General features: G+C 38.7%; 1 protein-coding gene across 1 annotated transcript; it reads right to left on the bottom strand.

Moving 5' to 3' along the window:
• Positions 1–854: 854 nt before the first annotated feature.
• TMEM9B (TMEM9 domain family, member B) lies at positions 855–16,634 on the bottom strand. The gene is made up of 5 exons (XM_004683063.2): positions 16,432–16,634; positions 14,390–14,481; positions 8,543–8,651; positions 6,347–6,481; positions 855–2,039 (listed from the first exon to the last, which is right to left on the bottom strand). Exons 1-5 carry the CDS (start codon positions 16,534–16,536, stop codon positions 1,884–1,886), a joined length of 597 nt encoding a protein of 198 aa, XP_004683120.1. The 5' UTR covers positions 16,537–16,634; the 3' UTR covers positions 855–1,883.
• Positions 16,635–22,115: the final 5,481 nt, after the last annotated feature.

Raw genomic sequence — 22,115 nt, 5'->3', positions numbered from 1 at the left:
CCCTCCAGTTCTTTCAGATTTTCTACAAATCCCTTCACTTATAAATGAAGACTTGTTTCTTTTTTAATCTATAGTTATTTATTTCTTTTTCTTTTCTCATTGCATTAGCTGGGACTTGCAGAATAAAGTTGAAAAGGAGTGTTGAGAGACACTTGCTTTGTTCCTTATGTTAACAGGAATGTACATACTATTAAGTATGTACGCTGTAGGTTTTTATAGATAGTCTTTATCAAGTCAAGAAGTTCTTTGTTCCTAGTTTACTGAGATATTTTATCATGAAGATGTTAGATTTTGTCAATTATATCTAATTGCTAGAACCACATCATTTTTCTTTTTGTTCATTGATGTAATAATTTCATTAACGAATTTTTGAATTTTCAATAAGCCTTGTATACCTGTACTAAATTTCACTTGTTTGTATTTAAACTCACATTTTTTTAATACTAATAATAAAACCAATAGTTTTGGGTTAGATTTGTGGATTAAAGAAATTAACTAATTTTTTCACTAATTAGAGAATACAATAACAGTTCCTAAAACTTCATCCTTATGAATTTGATGTAACTTAATTCTAATATAGTTTTTGCAAAGAACAAGCACTCCTGCATACAATGTAATCTCTTAATTTATCAAAATGCTATTTTTATACTTTCAGATACCCATCCCAGTACACATACATTCTCTTTATCTACATACACACACACACACACACACACGGAGATTATTTACTAACGTTTTATGACTAATCTGATGTAAAAGTTATTTCACATTAAGAGTACAAAATATCTCTGTATCTTTAACTTCATCCTACAGCAAAAGAGGGAGTAAAGTTAGAAGACATAGATATACTGGGAGGTGTTTCAAAATTATCTTTATTGTTACATTTCAAAGAGAACATATGAAGAAAAAAGCCAGTTATCCAATAGCTGTTATGCCTTTCAGAGGGGGGCTCCCAGAACTCCAGTCCTAGTTCAATGTGTACACACTAGAACTCAAACAGCTGCCTCTCAAACTGACCAGAAATTTTGAAAATACAAGTATGTTATCAATTCAGGAAAATTTGGGTTAAGAGAAAATTTCTTTATTGCAAATGTCCAAGTCCTAAGGATTCATCTTTAAAGATGCTAGAAGATGAGAAAGACCACACACACACCAAGACTATGTTTAGTCATTAAAGTAAACTAGCAAATGGCCAGTTGGTTCTAGGATGCATTGCATCAGACATCACAGTTGCATGAAGAAAACCTGCATATTGTGAAGAGCTGCCACACATTTCCGATCCAGTTTACCATGAAGTGCAGCCACAGTCCAGCCACATACCTATATAATGTCATCAGTGCAAAATTCAAATGGGTAAGTCAGGGCTCTGATGAGGCTGGTTATGCTGCAAAGTAGAAATGAAACTTGGAAATAGAAGGTAAAGTCTATTTACAAAAATTTGTTTAGTAAAGTGACTTGAGAAAAGTTATGTTAAGCATTTCCCACGCATCCCTCCCCTTACCTGCCCAAAACAAAAACAACACACACACACATTACACACACAACCTATACACCTGGAAATTATCTTGAAAATCAAGTTATAACTGTGTGGTGAAAAAGAGAGTGTTTGATCTAGATAAAAGACTTCAAGATAATTTACAGGCAGACTTATTTTTATTAGTAAAAGTCATAGATAGGAAAGGTTCATTGGCTGACTTTGAGGTCTGCTTTTAAAAATGTCTCTATCAATATGTTAACAAGAAAAGAAAATACCAAGCACATTTTTTTTCCAGTTTTGAATTTTCCAGCAAGATTTGGTAAAATCAACAGGGTATTAAAGGAAAACTCAACTTTTCCAGTTATCTGACTGTTTTCTTTCTATTCACCTTGAGTTCAGTTCCCCATTAGCTGAGGACAACATGACGGTCAAAGACAGATTTTCGCTGCTCTTGAACTTGAAGCTTCCAGCGCTGCTGGGCATACTCTACTTTGTTCAGCACATTGGCTCGACTGCGGGAGCGAGCCAGCACATCGTGAGCATTTGCAAAAGGCTGGTGATCCTGAAAGTCCAAGAATGGAGAACATCAGGGATGGTATGATGAGTGTAAGTGCACGAACATGTATATGCACTCAACACACACACACACACACACACACACACACACACAGGCCAATTATGTAGCCAGATAGATCAGAGCAGGAATAGTTGTCATTTTCAAGTGACAGAGCATCTATTTGGCCAAGTACTTCCAGGCCCTCAACTGCCAGCAGTGGGATGAATTTAACTGCAGAAACAGGTGACCCAGGAGGATAGTAATGAGAAGGTGTTTGTAAAATGCTCTCAGGAGTCACCATTTCCAAGGACACTTCCCTTAAGGTACAGGACCAAGAGAGGCAGTGGTCATTCAAAGGGAGGCCTCCCTGACCAGTAGGGGTAAGTAAATCTATTTTCATGTTAATATCTACATGTTACAGGTATAGAAACTAACTCCAACTGCATTAAAATTATTTACTTGCCAGCTTGGGGGCATATTCACTCTGGGAGATGAATGGACAGGTTCTCATCTTGATTGGTTTTAATCTTTCCTTGCACCCTCAACATAGACACTAAATGAACTGGTTTCCAAAAGTGTTCTCATTTCCCCCTCCCCCAACCTGTGATGAAGAGACAAAATTCAAGGCTAACATGTATTCTCTACTACCAAGGACAGTCAATAATTATTACTATTATAATGGAAGCATCTCCATTCAGTAAGACATGCATCTTTCATTTGTGAGCATCCAGTAGCTTCCATATTAAATGCTGCCTTAGGAAAGGAAAAAGGCTATTGAAAGGATTACCCTGCTATCTGTGTAAAAAGCCAACCTATCCTGGTCAAAGTAAACCAACGTCAATGGATGTTTGTAGTCATTACACAGGAAACCACCATGCTAATCTATCTTTGAATGTGATATAAACACAGCTGCTTAAATGACAAAAAAAGCATTCAATATTAATTTATTGCTTTTGTTTGCCTTTCCCTTGATGTCTTTTTCCTGAACCCTGAGTTAGCAAAGTTTCGAAATGTTCCATATAGGATCCAACTCAGGAGTCCTACCTCTTAAACTATACTTTACGTCTAGGAAAGAAACAATGTGCTGTTTTTTGTGTGTTGTTTTTAAAAGCAATGTTATATATACAGTTCAGGAGTTGGCATATCTTTGGAAAGCTACACACAACTATTTATACTACTAATGGCTATATGTTTTTTAATAGCAAGACTTTTATATAATGTCTATATTTCGATGACATCAAAGAATTATCTATAAAGAATCTTCCTCTGCTATCTTTACCAAAATTCCTTCAACGTACACTTAATTTAGGTAAGATTACACAAACCCCAGTTATTGTTTTTATTTTTAACCTTATAAATGAAAATAATAAACACAACTCCATAAAGTTGTGTTTCAAAGATGTAAGAAAGAAAAGCAGGACAGAAGAAGGTGGCCAAGTTACTGGAGATTTACTTCCCAGGAGGAAATAAATAGATCCAAGGTCACTTAACAAATCAGCACTAACCTTAAAACTTGGCTCACCTAATCTTGTCTTATTGTCATATTATCTCAATAGATTGACTTTTGTTCTGGTAGATTAAAATGACATTATAAGAATATGGTGCTTAAATGAACTTGTATATAAAATATTATTACTTTTTTGTTATTAGGTTTTTACATAAACAGCACTGGGAATAAGAATGTTCTTTATCAGCAAAGCACCTCTCAATTTCATGGTCCTTCAAGGTAGGGGGAGAAAAATCTTCATAAGAAATACATTTAAAGGACTAAACAAAGAAGTTAATCCTTTGGTTCTCCACCTATAAGAACAAGATTGAACTAGCTATTCGTGGTCATGGATGCTGGGAGAATGCAAACAGATTTATCCCTTTTATATGTTTGTCCTTTTTACACCTGATAAAATTACAATAAATACAAAACATGTTTTAATGTGATGCTTTGAAAATAGCAATGATGTGTCATGGATATATGATACAGTAAATATTGTGATTACTTGCAGTGAGCTTCTTAACTCTTGTGCTAGTTCTCACTTGATTTAAAATGCTCTCTAAGGAACAATTGTAGGTATTTAAATTTAGCTTCTTTTTGTACAGAGTTGTTACCATAAATTCATAGCTCTCTCTCTGCCCAGAATCAGCTTATTAGGAATCAGCTAGGAGAGCCCTCCCTGATGGCACAATGGGTTAATGCATAGCACTACAAAGCTGGCCACAGCCACTTCAGCATGAGTTCCATCCCCCAATAGGGAGGTGACCCACAGGGCACAGCAGAACTCTCCTGTCTCTCCCACTGCTCCCCTCAGCAGTGTACTTCGTCACCCTGCCTGTTCTGCTCCCCTCTCTGTCTCTGGTGAATCTTCTTCTCACCACCCCTGTACCTTTGGTCTGTACCCCAGTTCTGTATATATAAATAATAAATCCTTGGATCCTTGAAGGCTATGTCTTCAAATGGTCAACATACAGAGAATCAATCCCTGGTGAATGATGAACAAAATGGTTACTAAGCACATGACTCTATCAATCACATGTCTTTCCCACATGTTTCCACTTATACATTGTGCATTCATTTCTCTTACGTGTGTATTACATTAACTTTGTCTATTCTTAAAATCAGGAACCACATACTTCATGTCATAAAGGATGTAGTTTATGTCACACTTTCTTTTATCCAATAATAAGACAATTTATGTGTTTTTGGCATTTTCACGTTAGTATTTCTTAGCTGGGGGTGATTTTACTCCCTCCAGGAACATATTACCACATCTATGGAAAATTCGGATTGTCATTATCAGGATGCTACTGGCATCTAGTAGGCAGAGGTCAGGGATGCTGCAATTTATTTTACAGTGAACAGGACAGCTTCCCACAGTCAAAAGTCTGAGTCCTATGTGAAACAAAATTAACATGGGAATGGTATTTAAGATTCTAATGCTTCTAATACAAACCTAGTGTTCCAATTGTCATGCCATTAGCCTCATTATGTCTGATTTTTTTTTTCTTTTTTTTTTTTTTTGATCACATCTGATCTCTACTCTTGACCTTCCAGTCTATAAGTCTCCTGGAATTCTTAAAAAATTTCTTCTATGATTAAAAATAAAAAAGGACTAGTATTAGTCATTTGCTTTACGTATCTATTTCTGTTCTTTCAGTTCTGGTACCCAGCACAGTATAGAAAAGTTACTCATTATGTGTGAGTTGAATTAATAAAAGAAACAAGGGGAAAAAGGGACAAGAAGAGGTGTTCTATGAAAGTTCTTGACAAAAGAAAAATGAAATCTTGCCCAAATAAGTGTCATAATTGATATTCATGTGAGAACAGTATTTTGGTCAAAAAACAAGCTGTTGTTTTAACTCAAACCACACAGTCAGGGTTCCTTTACCATCTTTTACCGACAGGTCCATAAGCCATCCCAGGGTAAAAGAACTTATGACTGGCTGGCAAAGGCTCATTTAGGTTTTAGTTTTTGGAATTGGTTCTTGAAACCCTACTGAACTTAATCCACTTTAAGGAACACAGTCCAATAAAGTTATCCAAAATAAAAATTAATTTCTAATATAAATGTATGTGTGTGTGCACATATACATATAAAATGTATTCATACACACACATACATGCCCAAACATGACAGCAACAAAACAATGTAACTGTTTACATTTTACTAAACATACTTGTGGATTATGTTGATTTCTATACAGTTTTAAATGAAGCAATGTTAACACAAAAAGAATACAGAAAAACTTATACATTAATAGTACCACTATATGTATAAAAAAATGTATCTTAAAGGTAGAAAAGAGAATATGAATTGATGCTTTTTTCTCTAAAGAACAGTTTCATTTTGTTTTTAAGAAGGGAGAAAACAGGAAGCAGAAAACACCCAAGCAGGATATCAAGTTGCTCTTCATGAAAAACAAAACATTATGGTCTTCATACTTGCCTTCACTAAAGACCCTCTGCCTTTTAAAATAATTTGGTGATGCTGACGAGAAATGTGTTCAGAAAGGAGCATGTAGAGAAAATTATTTCAGATGCTTTTTTTCAAATTAAACAGGGAAAGGCAATAAAAACTGTATACCCTGGTACTGAGGGTAAGCACTTGTACAGGGTACTCACCAAGGATCATTGGTTTAAATTACCATATTGACCACTTTACAGAGCAATTTCCTCATAAAGAGACACATCCTAAAGTTAAACTGTCTTTAGTTTCTGTAACTGAGCAGATCCAGCAAATATGTGATCATTTTTCACTTGCACTTTATCTCAGTTGATAACAGAGACTGGCCATCAGCAGCTAGGAAGGCTGGGAACTTACCCCAACATCATCATCACTCTGTATCAATTGTGAGTGTCCAAAGAGGCGTCTCTTCAGTATGGGCTCAACCAGAGTAAGATATACCATGTACAGAAGTAGAAGGCCCAAAATGGATAGATAAATTATAATGGTAACCTAGAGGAAATGGAATATAAATTATATCTCTGTTCAAACCAAGAATTTTGTGTAACAGTTAAAACTACAGCTGAAGATTGATCTGTCTGCTAAGCTTATGGGATTCTGATGCAAACCAGATTCCAACATAAGAAACAAACTCAATGCCATACTGAAGTATTAGCTTAAAAAAAAAAAAAAGAAGTTAAGAAAGCATTGTATCTTTGGGATCTTTCTTCAAACTCTGTCTTCATCTACTGCTAATCACCTGTCACCACGACTGGCACGGCAGTTCTCTTTTTTCACCTGAATAGTGTCCTAGATTCAGCAGCACTATCAACACCACATAAAGAACCCTAAGGTAAAATGTAATTCAGATGAATTTGAATAGAATAGTCTCTATGATCAATTTAGATACACAAAAATACTTTTCAGGCCAGTGATTTTTTTTTTTTAAGATCTTAATTTGTGTGCTGTTAAAAGGTACAGTGTGACACCTCCCAAGTGCTGGGAATGTTATGGAGAAACCGAACCCTCATACATTGTTGGTGGTAATGTAAAATGGTGCCAGCCATTATTTGGAAAATAATTCAGCAAGTTTCTCAAAAAGTTAGACATAAACTTTCCCCTCTAAGGAATCTATCTGAGAGGAAGAAAAACACATGTCCACACAAGGACTTGTATGCAGACATTCATGATTACATTCATTCATAATAGTAATAATCTGAAAGTAATCAAATGTCCATTGTCTAATGAAAGGATAGTCTAAGTGAGGTCTATTCCTATAATAGAATGCTAATAATAAAAAGGAAGTGAGTTTTGATACCTTTTAGAACATGAATAGACCTCAGAAACACTATATTAAGTGAAAGAGCAAATCATAGAAGACCATATATTATATGATTCCATTTATATGAGATTTCCAGATCTACAGAGATACAAAGCAGAACAAATTGTAAGAATGGGATTAAAAGTAAATTGGGGGCCTCCCTGGTGGTGCAACGGGTTAAAGCACAGCACTAAGAAGCTAGAGCCACTTCCGCATGAGTTCGATTCCCGCCTGCCCTGGAGGTGATTCACATGGTGTGGCAGACCTCTTCAGACCCACCCACTGCTCCCCTCAGCAGTGTGCTTAGTCCATTTGCCTGTTCTGCTCCCTGCTCTGTCTCTGGGGAATCCTCTCACCAACCCCTGCACCTCTGGCCTGCACCCCAGTCCTATATGCATAAATAAATAAATCTTTTAAAAAAAAGTAAATTAGCATGAGGTATCTTTTGGGGGTACCAGGGTTGATGGGAATCTTAAAAGTTGTTTTAAATTTGCAAAATTTATGAAATTGTACACTTACAAAATGTTACTTTTAGGATATATAAATTATACATTGAGAACTGTTAAAAATAAAATAGTACATAACAGCACCCTGCTGCTGCAGTGTTCACAGGGGCAATCACAACAAAAGTCTTTAAAACTGTTATAATTGACCACCATAGATTCCCCATGAAGCCATTTTCAGGAAAGGAATGGGAAACACCACATAGAAGAAATTGGGAAGAAGAATTGTATAATGAAGTAATTGAACTCATTAGAGGTTCAAGTGGTGATAAAAGAGTTATCTATATTACATTTCCTACAGGAAATAAAAAAGGGAAAATTTTGAATCCAGAAATTATATTTCTAGTAGACAGTAGTTACTAATATATAATTTTTTTCTAAGGGTTGGGAGGGCAGGAAGAAGAGGGTCTAATTATGTTTCTCCCTATCCTTTTGCATACACAGGGAAGCTGGGATAAGTCTGTGTGATATTCTAATTACACACAGTGCCACCATGTGCTAGTTGACAGCTCACCCCTTAATGTATCCTGATTAACCCACAAGGCATCTCAATGAGACAGGCAGAGAACACGTCCATTGTTCCTTTTGGGGTTTGGTTAGGGGTATGAAGGGAGGGATGAGGAGGTAGTGGAGGAGGACAGAAGTCCTTTAGGTAACGAAAATATAAATCAGGTGTCTAAAGTTTTCTTTCTTATCTAGATACCATCAAGAACTATTTCAGAAACAGAACAGATGGAATTGTTTTTTTACCTTGATAGTAACTGAGCTTCTTTCCTCATATTTGCATTCACAGCGTAGACAGTATGCCTCCACGTCAGGCCCCCGCACTGGCATGGGCTCTACAACATGAAGGCAATCACTGACAAGAAAAAGAAAGGAACATAAAATAATGCTTAAGCTTGGCTAGATTTCCTATATGCATCACACAAAACTTTCCTGAAATACAGAATAATCACTGAATTTAACCAATGAACAAATATATGGAACAAAAAAATCAGTGAGGGAAGTGAAATCATTTCCACCTCTCAACATTAGCACTTTGGTAAGATTTTAACAGTCTAAGAAACCATAAAAAACCACATATATATATAGTAGCTCTCTATTTTCAAAGGTGACATTGTTAACTGTTAAGAACATACCTGAAAAAGCCCAGGTGGGACTGAAAATTAATTAGTAGATCAAGCTACATTTAGATTTGTTCAGTTACTGCAAAACTGCTTTGAATAAAATATCTAGGAGACTTGTCCAAAGGAGATTATCTTTTTTATAAATTAGCTAACATCATTCTTAACTGTCACAGTATGGTATGTCAATGACTAATCACACTCAATAGTTGTGAATTCTAAAACTCTGAAAACTGAACACTTAAAACTAGTAGGAAACAATTACGTCTCTTAAAGAGTAAACCTCTTTTGAAAACTATGGACAAGTAGCACTAGGACAACAAAATTATTTTTAAATAAAACCAATACTTTGAAGAAGGTGGTTAAAAATTAAAAAAACAAAAACCCGAATGTTTTTGTTATTGGATATTATTTATTTTTGACAAAAAAAGCAAACCTATCTGAAAAAAAATCTATTCTTCAGAAATCTGTCAATTCTGGAAAATAATTAGAATTATTATGCTCCTTACTTAGGAAGAGCCTACTCTGATAACCATCTAGAAGAGCAGGCAAAGCTTTCCTGTCCTTCTGCCAGCTGCCAGGCATTTCTGGCTGCCCAAGAGCTCTACTGTTATATCTTGTCTCACTCCAAGCATCCTTCTTGGAGGCATCCAATGCACTATGCTGATTCCTTCATTTTGTCCTACCAAAACTTACCTTCATGTTCTGTTTCCTCTGAGCTGTGACATAGGAAGAAAACCCAAAATGATATAATGATAAAGGTGTAATCATTTATCATTAATAGACAATTTAGTTTTGACAAAGGTAATGGGGGAAAAAAACTCTCTACTAGTAGAATTTCAAACTGAACTCACACCATACAAGTATTTGCTATTTGCCCAAACATACAGAAGACCAGGCATGTCATGTAGGTGGGTGCCAACATATAAATGAGCAGAGGAAGCTGAATCCCATCACAAGGGTATCTACCTCAGAATCAGAGTGGTCATCCAACCCAACCATCTCTGAGATGCAACTTACACAAGGTCAGAGCAAATTAGGGGCTGCAAAGACCCATTAGTCAAGTGCTATTGTATTTTTCTGAACCTCAAAAAGAGAAAATCTCCTATTTAGCTTCCTGTTTTAGCTTCAGAAGCCTTTGAGTAACAATATCTAAGAATTAATTGGGACTCTTAAGTGCTAAGTACTGAATGTTTCTTTGAAGTACAAATACAGTTTAATAACAAAGAGATATTCAGCCTGTGCAAAAACTGTGCAAGATGGAGAGGAAAGAAAGTCAGTTCTGGCTGGCCAGTTATTAAACAGAACCCAGATACAGAATTTAACCACTGAAGGAACTAGACAATACCTCCCACTAGCGCCAAAATGAGGACATTACAGTTAGACGTCTAGGATGGGTTCAAAAAAGGACTGAATCACTTCACAAGTTCTCCCTATTAAAATAAATCACTTTATGATTTAATATTCACATTATGATGGCAGTAATAGACCACGTGGGTAGGGCATTTGAATAACTGTTAGCATAGGAGTCGATCACAGCACATTTATCACTTTGAGGATGTTTTGTCACATGATCCACTTTTTTTTTTAGTTTTGTTTTTTAGTCCTCATGAATGCTTTCATACAAATTTGTTGGTAAAATATGGTTCTAAACTGTAACCATGTATTAAAAATAAAATTTCAATTAAATTGAAAAAAAGAAACATAAAAAAGCACAATGTTAGTGAAACTTTGATTTTAAACACCCACTCCATCAGCAAACTCTAAGTGATTCTGAAATAGCTTTTTCCAATTTAAGTTTCTTTACTTATTTTAAATTTCAACTTTTTAATGTCAATAGAAAACAAAATTCTCAGTATTTTGTTGCTTTAGTATAAAAAGTAGTCTTATATAAGCCTAATTATGTGTCCCAAATTTCAAATTATGCCATCTTAGAATAAATTATGAAATATCAATGTGTATTACTTGGTTCACATGACAATATTTTCACTATACTAGCTCATCTGTAGAAAGGATTAGAATTATAAAGCAGGGCTCTGCTATAAGCTTTAAACTATATTCAGATACAAAACAGAGGACTCAAACTTTTCTAAGGTCAGATAATATAAATCAACAAAGAACTAAGAACAACTGTACAAAATAGAAGGCCACATCGATATGGAGACTTATAAAGTCCTAGTGTCCTGGTTAATCACAAGTTTTCTACCTTTCTATATAAAACAAGTTAAAAATTTTCAGTGACAGTTGGGTGAACTGATATTCAGTAAAAGGCTAAGCTACAAACAGGAAATAAAGAATAGGAAGAAAAATCCCAAGTTAGTCTTATTTTCAAAGCTCCCTATTTTGACAAATGATGAATGACATATGGTTCTGTCTGGAGCTAGACACTTAAACAATGAGTTCACTTGCTACTTGAATAACAGACATCATATTCTATCACTGATAATAAAATAAGCTGATCATAAATATTCGATATATTTTGAAAATTTATAGAAGTAACTCAAAAACATATTTATACTTTCTTGTATCATATAAAGTAACTCGCTGTTATAAAAACTATAAAAAATATAGCTAAATCATTCTGTGATATGAGACAACTTAAATTGGGACACAAAGCTCACGATGTTTTCAAGAACACTTAGCAAACATCAGATTGAACATAAATGCATGTCATGGAAAGAACAGACAACAGCCTCAGAGAAATTAAGTAACTTCAAAGATTACCTTTCAAGTTAGCTTGGGCTACATGACTGAATGAATTTAATTTTGCTTATAATCTTTTGGTAGCTATTTAGCTGTGAAATCATGTACATGTGAAAGTATATAGTTTGGGGAGCTCTTTTCTTTATAGGCCTACCCCGGCAAACTTTCACTGTGTTTACAAACCATAAAACACCACAATTTCACCGGAAGGATCCCATCCATCCTGGTAAGAAATAACAGCTTCCCAACATTTCATGGCATGTGTAGAAAAAAAATGCCATTTTTCAGGGTCCATTGGGATAGGAATGACTGTTAAGTAGTAAGGATCCCAGTTATCACAGACCTGTCTGATTTACCTCAAGGGCTGAAGGGATCAATAACTGGACACATTCATAACCTACTCATGGCACACCAAGTGGGAAACTCAGATATACATGGCTCATTACCATTCCTTGCTAAGATTTCTGACACTTTTTAAAAATAAAAATTAACAGACAACTATAAACCAAAGACATTCTGCAGAGGGGGAGAGGGGGGCAGGATCAAAACATGGGTGAGAAGAGCACAAGAAACTATGGTGATGGTGCACGGGTGAACTGGTGGGGAACTGCATGGGGACCACACCCAAGATGAAAAAGCATACATTGTACAAAAATGAAAAATGATGTTAAAATATATATATAAAACAATAAAAAAAATTCTGACACTTTTAACGTCTTCTTAAAAAGCTACTAGAAATAAAAAGTTACTAGAAATAATAAACCAGTATAGCCAAATGGCAGGCTACAAAATCGACATACAAAATTCTGTTGCTTTGCTACATTTGAATAACAAACTAGAACAATTCCTTTTATAGGAGCATCAAAAAATATTGAATAGCTAAGAATAAACCTACCAAAGGAGGTGAAAGGCCAATTTAATGAAAACATGTAGAAAAATGAAACTAGACTATTCTCTCACAGCAAACATAAAAACTAACTTCAAATGGATAAAGTTGTATGTAAGACCAGATATCATAATCAGAAGAAACAATGGCAAAACACTCAAAGACACTGGCTTCATGGAGGTCTCTGTGGACTTGCCTGCAATGGCAAGGAAAACAAAAGCAACAATAAATGAATGGGACAATACCAAACTAAAAAGCTTCTGCAGAACAAAAGAAACTATCATTAAAATGAAAAGACAACCTACAAAATGGAAGAAAATATTTGTACATGATACTTCAACAAAGGGCTAATGTCCAAGATCTACAAAGTACTCAGGCAACTAAACAAAAAGAAAACAAAGAACCTAACAAAAAAATGGGTAGAAGTGTTAAATAGACATTTCTCAAAAAACAATATTGATGGACAGCAGGAACATGAAAAATGTGTAAAATCATGTATCATCAGGAAAACTCAAACTGAACCACACTAACATGCCACCTCACACCTATAAGTATGACATATGTCAAAAAAGCCAGATACAACAAATATTGGCAATAATACGGAGAAAAAGGAATCCTCATATACTGTTCATGGCATGTAGACTGGTCCAGCCTCAATGGAAAACAAAATGCTTGTTCCTCAAATTACTAAAAATAGTTCTACCATGTGATCTGGCAATTCTACTCCTTGGTATCTACCTAAAGAGTGCAAAACACTAACTTGAAAGGATATATGCTTTCCTGTGTTCATTGAAGCACTATTTACAATAGCCAAGTTACAGAGCAACCTAAAACACCAATATCAGAGGAGTGGATTAAAAATATGTGGTACAGGGCCCTCTCTGGTGGCGCATCAGGTTAAACCACAGCACTAAGAAGCTAAAGCCAATTCAGCATGAGTTCAATCCCTGCCCCTGGAGGTGATCCACATGGCACGGCAGACCTCTCTTGACCTGCCAACTGCTCCCCTCAGCAGTGTACTTCATTGATCTGCCTGTTCTGCTCCCCACTCTGTCTTCGGTGGAGCCTGTCACTGCCCTCACACCTCTGGCCTGTCTCCCTTTAAAAAAAAAATGTGGTACATAAACACAGCGGAACACTGTTAGGCTATACAAAATGATGAACTCCTACCATTTTTGACAACATGGCTAGAACTGGAAGGGGTTATGCTAAATGAAATAAATCAGAAGGAGAAAAAATAAATACTGGATGATTTCAATCATGTGGAAAACGGAGAAACAAAATAAAGGAACTGACAAAACTATACCAAAACAAGGAATGTGACTGCGTTGAGGCTATTAGGGAAGATAGGAGTGGAGACACAGAGGGACACAGAGGGGACCAATGGCCTATGATAAAGGACTATGAGTGTGCTGGAGGTGAGTGTGTTGCGATACATATATCTGACAAGGGGTAAATTTATTCTCCTAAATGATATAGTTTAGAACAAATGTTACCTCAAAAAAATACAAATATCAAAAGTAAAAAAAAATACATCTTGTGGCAATTTGTCAAACCAGTGGTAGAAATGGTAACCCAGATAAATGAGACTTTCCTTATCTTCCGCTGAAAAATAAGAGGAGGGACCACAATTTATGGGGCAGTAGTTATGGGTAGTTTCAGGCACAAACTCAGCTCCATTCCTATTAATACCCACCCAACCTGGGGTTTGGAGTTTGCCTATATTCCTTTGGGACCTTAGTCTCAGTTTTTCAAATAAAAACGGAATAGGACACTTTTACTGAAAAATAAAAACTTAAAACAATATTGAATGAACACTCTGGATTAACAGCAACAACCACAGAAAGAAATTTGACAGGATATTCAATAATCCAAAATACTTACCAATCTTTTTGGGATATGTTCTTATTATAAATATGCCCAGAATTTTCTTTATAGGGAGGACAGATACATTTACAACGGACATCCTCGAAATTCTGTAATCAAAAATGGAAACTTAGTATATAGCTTGCTGAAAAGTTATGACCAAGACTTTTTTAACTGCGCCTTATGTATTTTGCTAACCATCTGCCAAATATTCTAAAACTGTTCATTTAAAACTTTAACTTTGAGACACAATTTTAAGAGTCACACTTTTTGTAAAGTTACTGAATCATACATATTATATAAAATTATTTTGAAATAATACTTAATAACATGATCTGTGCTAATGCCATCACCATTTATCAGCCCGTATAAAGCACACACACTAGAGACCTGTTCCTGAAAACAAAAAATGCTGATTACAAAAGGATGGGAAGAATCAAACCAAAAATTACTCGTGAAAACCATTCCTCTACCTACTATCCTTCAACCCTTCAGTAGAAAGGTACTGATATGTTAAAACCCAGTGACCATTATAAAGTACATAAGGGAAGTAGATTAAGTCTAGCAAGGCTGCCCAGGGAATTTTCTTATCCCTAGTAGACAAGAAGATAACTACAAATAAAGTAAGTTTCAAGAGGTGGAGGCAGAGGTATCTAAATATATGAGCTGAAGGATGGAAGGTGCTTCCTCCACAAAGGGGTGTCTATCTGAGAAGACAGAGACTCTTTTGCTCTGAGAAGACCAGGCCCACTGCTGCTATAGATGGTGATATGTCTGGCGGAGCTATTTACAATCCATTCACTCTTTCAGCAACCACTTAGAGAGCATTTGCTCTGTGCCAGACCCTAGGCTCAGTAAGGTGGATTCCTAAGCATAATACATACACTCACACACGGTTCATGCATGGTTCATAATACGTGGTTCCTGCCTCCTTTTAGGACACACCCTACTAAAAGACACTGACAAATACAAACATGGTAATAACAAGTTACATAAAGCTATGATGGAGATATGCAGAGGGTGCCAGCAAAGACTTGACATTCAGGATACTCTTTGTCCTTCTTGTTTTTGGTAGGAAGTGGGAAAGATTTCAAAAAGAACCCTGGACCAAAACCCATGATGTGAATGCCCTGTAATTCCCAGTGACTATTTAAAGTTATGAAAGATTAAAGCTCATATTTTTTTTAATGTAAACGTCATTCTACTTTTCCATCACATTAATGTGAATTCTTTGTTTTCTCCAATAATGAGCTAACTCATCAGGAGGAAACACAGTGTGCACCCAGCCAGGGCAGGTGTGGAGGGTAAGGGGCTGCTTAGAATTTAAGAACCATACAGGGAACTAGAAGAGCCAAGAAATGGGACATGGGGGAAAGCCACAATCCCATCTCTCTGTTTCTTGGATCCCCTCCGGCCCTTACCCAACGAATCACCCAAAAGAAAGAGACCAAGAGGTATGGGAAGGAGTTAGATGAGGATATTAGGGTGAGGAGAGAGTCTCTGTAGGAAAGAAAGGCTGCCAGGAGGGGCAAGTTCCCATAATGGAACATTTATCTATTCAGCCTTCCCTAAGGGAAGACTTCTGGGGCAAGAGGATTTCCTATCATCTTGGTTTGGGGGACAGGAAGGTCTGTAAGGTTGGTGGAGGGCTGTAGTAGGCTGTCAATGCTTACAAGTGGAAAGTTAAAGGCTCTGAGAGTTAGAAAGGTTGTGAAGTTCGGGGTGGAAGCTGAGAGGGGGGATATGAAGATGAAAGGAGCTTCTGTCCCTACAGGTGGGCAGTGTCAGGGCTGGCTGGAGCAGGGGGCTGGAAACAGGAGGGTGCAGTCAAGGCTGTGGATGGGTTGGTGACTGTCCGACTGTCTGGGCTGGAAGGCGAGGGTGCTACCAGGCAATCGGGAGGGTCTTGGTGGGGGGCTGTCAGGGCTGTGAAGCTAGAGGTCGGCTGTCAGGGCTAGGAGATGATAAGTGGGGGGTAGAACGGGTTGACAGCCCAGATTCCAGCAGGCCCAAGGCAGGGGAGGGGCTCCGGTGCGGAGCGAAGGCTGGGTGGAACTCACCTTGGCGGCGTCTGACAGCTGCACCAGCAGCAGCACCGAGAACACCACGTAGGACAGGGTGAGCATGAAGCCCAGTCGAGCGCAGCCCCCCCACAGGGTCGCCATCGCTGCAAGACCCAGGTGTCCCGGCAGCCCGGAGCCCCGAGACCCACTCCCGGTTGGGGCTCAGGCTCGGGCGCCTCCGCCCGCACTTCCGTCTGGGCCTTGGCGTCACTGACCGCGCCGGGTCAGCTACAAAAAACCTCCGCCCCGGAAACGGTTCCCGGTGCGAAAGGCAGGGAGGCTGCGCGGTGCGGGCGCCCCGCCAGGCGGGTGGTCTGGCTGGAGCTGCCGCGGCCCAGCAGAACTCCGAGGCTAGGGTGTCTTTCCTGGGCACAGAAGTAGTGCCGGCAAGTCCTCCCACCCACAGATCCCCCAGCAATGGGGTCTCTAGGGCCGGGGGGAACTGGAGCTGCCTGTTGCCAGACCCCGTAGCCGGAGTAAGCAAAAGCCCCAGGAATTGCGGTGCGGGTGGCCGTCCCTGCCGCTGCGGGTAGGCGGGTGCTAGGTATGGACATAGGTAAGAGACTGGCCCAGCCATCCCTTCCTGGCAAGCCCACTCCCGGTGATGGGGGCGTCTCCGCACTTCGGGTACTCCCCGGGTGCTTGCGGGACACGGCTGTCCGTGGGGTTTCTTACAGCCGCAGTGTGCTGCCCTCGTGGGTGTGACTGCAGGGGGCGTCCCGCCGGGGCCGGCCTGCCACGCAGACCGGCCACAGCAGCGGGGCTAGTGGTGTTAGAGAAAGAACAGCTCTAGCTCAAATGCTAGCCCCTTCAGCCTAGGACTCTAGGTAAAGTGGAGGATTGGGCGCCAACATCCTACTCGGCGAAATACTGATCTCACTTTCCAATGCAGAGATCATCATTCTTGGCAGTAATTTTAGGGAAATTCTGGAGATGGTATGTTTTACAATTATTTTTTTCAGTTAGTGGAGAGAGGGGTGGTGGTGGAAAGAATGTGGGGCTAATCACTGAATGATACTAGAACACTTCCTTTTTCTGGGCCTCAAGTTCTTGGCTCACTTTTATCTGTGAATTTCTGGTCTCATGGAATACCCATGTTCACTTAAACACATTTGGAAGACAGCCTCCACCTAGCCTGTGGAAATGTTTTAAGTAACTGATAGCATTTTTATTTTACTTCTATGTGATTCTTGTTGATGCTAGAATCTAACTCAAGGTATGTCAGACATTTAGTTACTTTCAGTCCCAAATGGCAAGTAGTGTTCAGTCCCAACCAAAACTACAGACAGGTCTAGGCTTTTCACCAAGATCTTTCCAGGCTGCCCTGTGAATATGCTACCAAGCTAATAAATTTTCAGATCTTTGTCCTCTGCTGACCAGAGGCCAATCTGGGGTGGCTTTAGTACCTAGGGTTTTTTTTCCCTTCCTTTCTCTTCGCTTCATTGTGACTATTTACCTACTTCATTCCTCCTAAGGAGTGAGAAAGGCCCAAGTGTATCCTCCCACTTGTTTTGGGCCCTCTGTGTGGTCTGCTGGGGGTGGTCAGGTGAATAAAAGTCATCTCTATATTTAAGTTGTGGAAAGCAGAAGGGTAGGGCAAAAGTGACAATTTATGTATCTGGGACAAATGTATTTGGTATCAAGTTTTTGCCAGTTTTCTCTGCAGTTCCCTCACCCTCCTTTTTCCTCCAGTGACTTGATAGCTGTCTGGTGTCCAACCCCCTTCTTTCTGATCTACCCAGCACTTTCCTGGTCCATATCAGTCCAGGAGAACAAGTAGAGTCATGTACAGTATCAGTGATGATAGTTTCCTTGGATTGGACCTATAGTGGTTCTGATAGGATGCTCCCCCTGGAAGCAGGACCCCCTTAATTATTAAACTTAGACCTGCTGACAGGCATTGGGTGCAGTTTGCCTCATGCCCCACTAAGGCCAGCTCCTGCTGTGGCTCCTTGGAGCCTTCCAATCCAGGAACCTGCCCTGACCTCCATGCAGGTCCAGTCTAAGCAAGGGCCAGACTTTCACCTTTTACATTAGGCTCCAGGGTTTTGAAAACAGACCAATTTGTTTGGAAATGCACAGCACCAAACAGTTGGGATTGGGGTCCCTTCCTAACCCCCCAAATTATACAAAACTGGGGTTATCAATGGACCTGAGTGGAACTTAATTAAAAGGGCAAATCAGGTTCAAAAGGTGGGCACTCTGGAGAACATGTAAGTCAGGACCCAACCAGCTTGAGAAAAGAAGAGGAAAGTAGGAAAGTTGAAGAGGTGGTTGCAGAGGCAATCAGATTTGTCTGGAATACCTTTGTGCTGAATGCAGCATTGGCCCTGTGCTAGATGTCCCTAAAAAAGCTGGTTGCTGTTGGCTTTAGGCCTAGCATAGCTTTAACAATGGCCCTGCCTGTGCTATGTTCAACACCAACCCCTGGTGCTGGTGCCTTTGGTGCTAATTGTTCAGGTGTCCGATGCTGCTCTGCCCAGCCTTCAGACTGCTATTGCTGACTGCTGTAGTTCTACTTCATAGAGTTCCTCACAACCTTCAAACCGTTGCTGTTGCTTCTGGCACTGCCTCTAGCACTATGTCTCTCCCAGCTTCTCCATCTCTTTCCCCTTTATAAATAAACCCTGTTGTTATGGACCCCTGAGCCTGAATTGCATCCTGCAACTGCAATTCTAGGCACACTGGTGAGAACCCATCAACCATACATTTTGCCACCCGCAGGCCTTGCATGGTTACAACTCTACCCCCAATTTCTTCCAGTTATTCCTGAGCATAGCTGGAACTACATAAGTTCTCTCCTTTACCATGTCCATTGCTAGAATGTTCTTACTTGGTCTCCTTTAGTGAGATTTTTTTTTCTGCCCTCTGCTACCTATAAAGCCATATTAAGCTTGCCATGATACTGCTTGTTAATCCCCACAATAGGGTCCTCCCTAGTGGTGCAACTCCCTTCATAGTGCAACTCTATGAAGCTATGCACAGCCACTGCAGCATGAGTTCAATCCCCAGCCAAGGAGCTGACCCACATGGGGCAGCAGACCTCTCCTGCACCCACTGCTCAGCAGTGTACTTCATCAATCTGACTGTACTGCTCCTCACTCTCTCTGGTGAATCCTCTCACTGCCCCTTCACCTCTGTTTTGGATTATTATTTTACTTCTTGCTGTAGGAAATACACCATAATAGCCTCTCATAAGACATATCTTATTTCTCCATCCTCAACACTAATATATCTAGTCACCTTTCTTAGGCCAATGACTTTAATTTGTCTAGGTACATATTACCATATTTTATCCTATTAGCATAATATATTCATTTTTTGACTAAAGTTAGCTATTGCCTCTTATTCCATGCTTTCTTAAATACTTTGTATGCAAATACTTAATTTATCTCAAACTCTTCTCAATACATTCAAATACAAGTAGCCAGTTTTTTTGCTTTTTTTTTTAACTCCCTTGGGAGTTCATCCTTCTCAACCACCCTGTTGTCCTCTAAACTTACTGCAAAACTTTCATCCCAGGATATTTATAACTTTTTAAAGAGTTCTATCTCCCAGTGCATATTTTGAATTGTTATATTTATGTTTTCATATTCTCAATTTATAATAGCATTTTCTGTGCCTCCCCCACTAGCATTGTTTCATCTGTGGGATAGATACAATATCTTATTTTTTGAAGGATATTTCTCCCACCCAAGTACTAACCAGGCCCAAAACTGCTTAGCTTCCGAAATCAGATGAGATCAGGCGCATTCATGGTGGTATGGCCATAGATTCTAAGGATATTGCTAACGTTTTGTTCTTTAAATTGTTAAGTTTTTACTCTTTGTTTCTGTCTTTTGTGTTAACAGCTTTTCTTTAGTATGTGGAGATCCCTGGCTATTTATATGTAAGAGTGAGACATTAGAAAGCTGATTGGAAATTCTGTATACATAGACAAGGGATATAATTAGTAAAACACACAGCAGTATCTTCAAACTAGTTACAACCCATTAGTAGCTTGTGAAATCAAGAGATAATAAAATAGAAAATACTATATCAGAATACATCACACAAATTATTTTGTGAAATTGGTTTCACATTATACATATACATACCCATATATACATACTATATAATGAGTGAATACCATGATTGCTGCACATGTATAGTAACAGTAGGCAAGAGCTGACTTTAAAGTTGTGATTCTTAAGTGGAAAAGGGAGCACAGTGCACTATGGTGATGAACTATGGGCACTTTGGTGATAGGCATACTATGTAACTATACCTGAAAGGGGGTGATGGAGATCCTGTACTTCCAAAATATAAGTGACAAGGTAAATGTTACCTTAATAAAGAAAATTTAAATTTTATAGTTGTTCAGAGGATCTAGGTATGGAATTAAGTTGCCAAGAATTACATCAGGAATAGTGTTGGCATGAAATAAACCAAGAGCTAAACTTACTGAGAAATGAGAGGTAGCATACCAGGGACTATACAGATTTTGTAGAAGACAGCAATATTGAAGGGAAATTAGTGATATAATTTGATGTCATGAGACTAAAAGCTGGGGAGTTTTAAGGGAAGACAGAGAAATGTCTGGAAATAGTAAAGAGGAACAACTACTCTATCTCTAGCACCAGTAACCAGAGGTCTGAAAGAAGCCACCCTTAAGAGCACTGTAGTGAAAGCATGGCCTAATAGCCAAGTTCCAAGGTTCTGGGATTCAAGCTGGAAAAGAGGTGGCACTTACATATGCTGAATCTGAAACCATGTATTTTCAGCATTAATGTCTCATCTCACTTCCCAGTTCTCAGTGTCTCCAAATTAGTTCAGTTTCTTCAGGGGATGAATGAACAAATGGATGAATAAGGGATGGGGGCCTCAGGTCTAAGTTAATTTATAGTTTTTCCAGTAATCTTGTTTTTAGCCCTCTTCTCCTACCACTTGCTTTTCAGAAAACTGTTATCTCCAATTCCTTATGTTCTGCTGGGGTCCTGTGGCACACATTTGCTCACTACTGTCAGGTTAGTTTAACCTAACAGTTAGGTACCTGCTTTCTCTGGTTAATTCCATTTGTTGCTTGTCTTTTACTTCCCAGACTCAAAGACTTTACTGACATTGCTTTTGACTGCTATTATCTTTCATTCCATTTTCTTTGCCCTTATTAGTGTATGTCATTTAAATTTTCTTTACTATCATTTTAGAGGGGTTTTAGGAGGGCACTGTATTTCTAGCTCACCTTTTAACAAGAAGTTGTTAGCAAGAGTTTTGTTATGGATTCAGGCATGTCCGACTAGCTTGTGCATCCCAGAATGCACAAAGACTCATGACTGACATCCCTCCACACTTATGGTGTACAGAGACAGATTTGAATCCCAGTGGTGGAGTCAAAACTGATGCTGGGATTCCAACTCCATTTTTTCTGCCCTTCTCACCTCTCACTTGCTGATATTTGTTACCCTTATGTAATATTTCTGAAATTCTCTCCATGGGATATACACAACTGTATCCTCCTTTTTGGTGCTGTCTTTCCTCTGATCTTAGAAATAGCCTCCCTTCACACACTCCTATGGTCTAATAGGTCTTTATGAAACCTATTCACTTTAATATACTTCCTACTCCCCAATTGGTTCCTAACACCACAGAGTAACTATTGTGAATTCACACATGTTAGGGGCAGTTTCTGTAGAACTTTCAAA

Source organism: Condylura cristata, unplaced genomic scaffold (genome assembly GCF_000260355.1).
Source record: "Condylura cristata isolate star-nosed mole 26May11 unplaced genomic scaffold, ConCri1.0 scaffold00015, whole genome shotgun sequence".
Taxonomy (NCBI): domain Eukaryota; kingdom Metazoa; phylum Chordata; class Mammalia; order Eulipotyphla; family Talpidae; genus Condylura; species Condylura cristata.
The sequence above is the reverse complement of the archived record's forward strand: the minus strand, read 5'-3'. Positions and strand labels throughout refer to the sequence as shown.

Coding starts and splice junctions, on each gene's coding strand:
- TMEM9B (XM_004683063.2), bottom strand. CDS start 16,536: ATGGCGACCCTGTGGGGGGGCTGCGCTCGACTGGGCTTCATGCTCACC. Junction 14,482..16,431: donor AGCTGTCAGACGCCGCCAAG/GTGAGTTCCACC, acceptor TTTTGATTACAG/AATTTCGAGGATGTCCGTTG. Junction 2,040..6,346: donor AGAGTGATGATGATGTTGGG/GTAAGTTCCCAG, acceptor TTGGACTTTCAG/GATCACCAGCCTTTTGCAAA.